This window comes from Pteropus alecto, unplaced genomic scaffold (assembly GCF_000325575.1).
Source record: "Pteropus alecto unplaced genomic scaffold, ASM32557v1 scaffold35, whole genome shotgun sequence".
Lineage (NCBI taxonomy): Eukaryota > Metazoa > Chordata > Mammalia > Chiroptera > Pteropodidae > Pteropus > Pteropus alecto.
The window spans coordinates 13,484,821-13,485,954 of NW_006437828.1; the positions used below are offsets into that span (position 1 = coordinate 13,484,821).

Here is a 1,134-nt window from a genome sequence, read left to right on the forward strand (position 1 = left end):
CACCCCCGGGGCCCCACAGGTCCCGGCGAGTCCCATCGCAGGGCCTGGGAGGGGAATGAGCTTTGCTTCCTGAGCTCTGCTGCACCTCCCTGGATGCCCCTGACCATCTCATGAAGAACACGGAGGAGGAGGGTGATGACTCAGGGGCCGGGGCGGGGGAGGAGCGGACACTGAGGAGGCTGGGCCGGGGCACGAAGGACGTGTTGGTGGCGTCAGGAGTGCAGGTGTGAGCAGCATGGAGGGCGTCCCAGCGGGGAGCAGCTTTGCCATTTATCATTTAACGAGAGCAAAATGACTGCGGTCAAGCGTGGGCCCTTCCGCCTCCCCGAATGATACGTTGAGCCTGTCACCGTCGAACGCACACTTACTTTTCTCTGCAAAAGCAGCCGCCCTGAGAATCAAAGGGGCAGAGAAGAAGGGTGAGCAGGTTGAGGGAGAACCCCGGGAACAGAGGCACCACGGGTGAGGGGTGCCAGAGGCGGAGCGCAGGGACGGGGTGCCCGCCTGCCCTCGGGGGGACACAGGGGGCTGGCGGGCTCGGGGCCACGTCCCTGAGCTTCTCCCACAGCCACCCACGCCGGGCCCAAGGGGGGGACCTCGTCTCTCAGCTGCTAAAACCCGCAGAAAAGTTTCACACCCAAACGCAGAGATCCGAGACATTTCTTCCCTCACTAAATTCACCAGACTGCGTCGGAGAGTCTTAGATATTTGTGAAAATATTAGTTTCTAATGTATCCTAGTCGCCCATTCAACAGATATTTATTGAAAAGTCTGGAGTAGGCCAACAACCGTTCTGTTCTAGATACTCTAAAATTCAGACACACAAAGTTATTCTTTAGAAAGCCGCTCCAAACTACGCGACATTATTCAGCGCTAAGAAGAGACGAGTTGTCAGCCGCGAAAAGACGCGGAGGAACCTTAGCCGCATATGACTAAGGGCGGGAAAGCGGTCTGAAAGGCCACGTGCCGTCAGCAGAAAGATCGGTGGCTGGGGCGCGGGGCTGAGTAGGGGGAGCACAGGGGGTGTTCGGGGCGGTGAAGCCGCTCTGTATGACACTATAATGGTGGACGCGTGTCGCTACGCGCTCGTCCAAACCTAGAGGATGTATGACAGCGACCCTACGTAGACGCTGG

The 1,134-nt window shown here is 58.4% G+C and overlaps 1 protein-coding gene across 1 annotated transcript in view; it reads right to left on the reverse strand.

Annotated features, from left to right (window-relative positions):
* The window catches only part of MYOM2 (myomesin 2), a 56,942-nt gene that overhangs the window by 2,275 nt on the left and 53,533 nt on the right, over nucleotides 1–1,134 (reverse strand). The window contains exon 34 of the mRNA XM_025049018.1: nucleotides 369–391. Coding sequence (XP_024904786.1) covers nucleotides 369–391 — 23 coding nt within the window. The remainder of the gene's footprint in view (nucleotides 1–368; nucleotides 392–1,134) is intronic.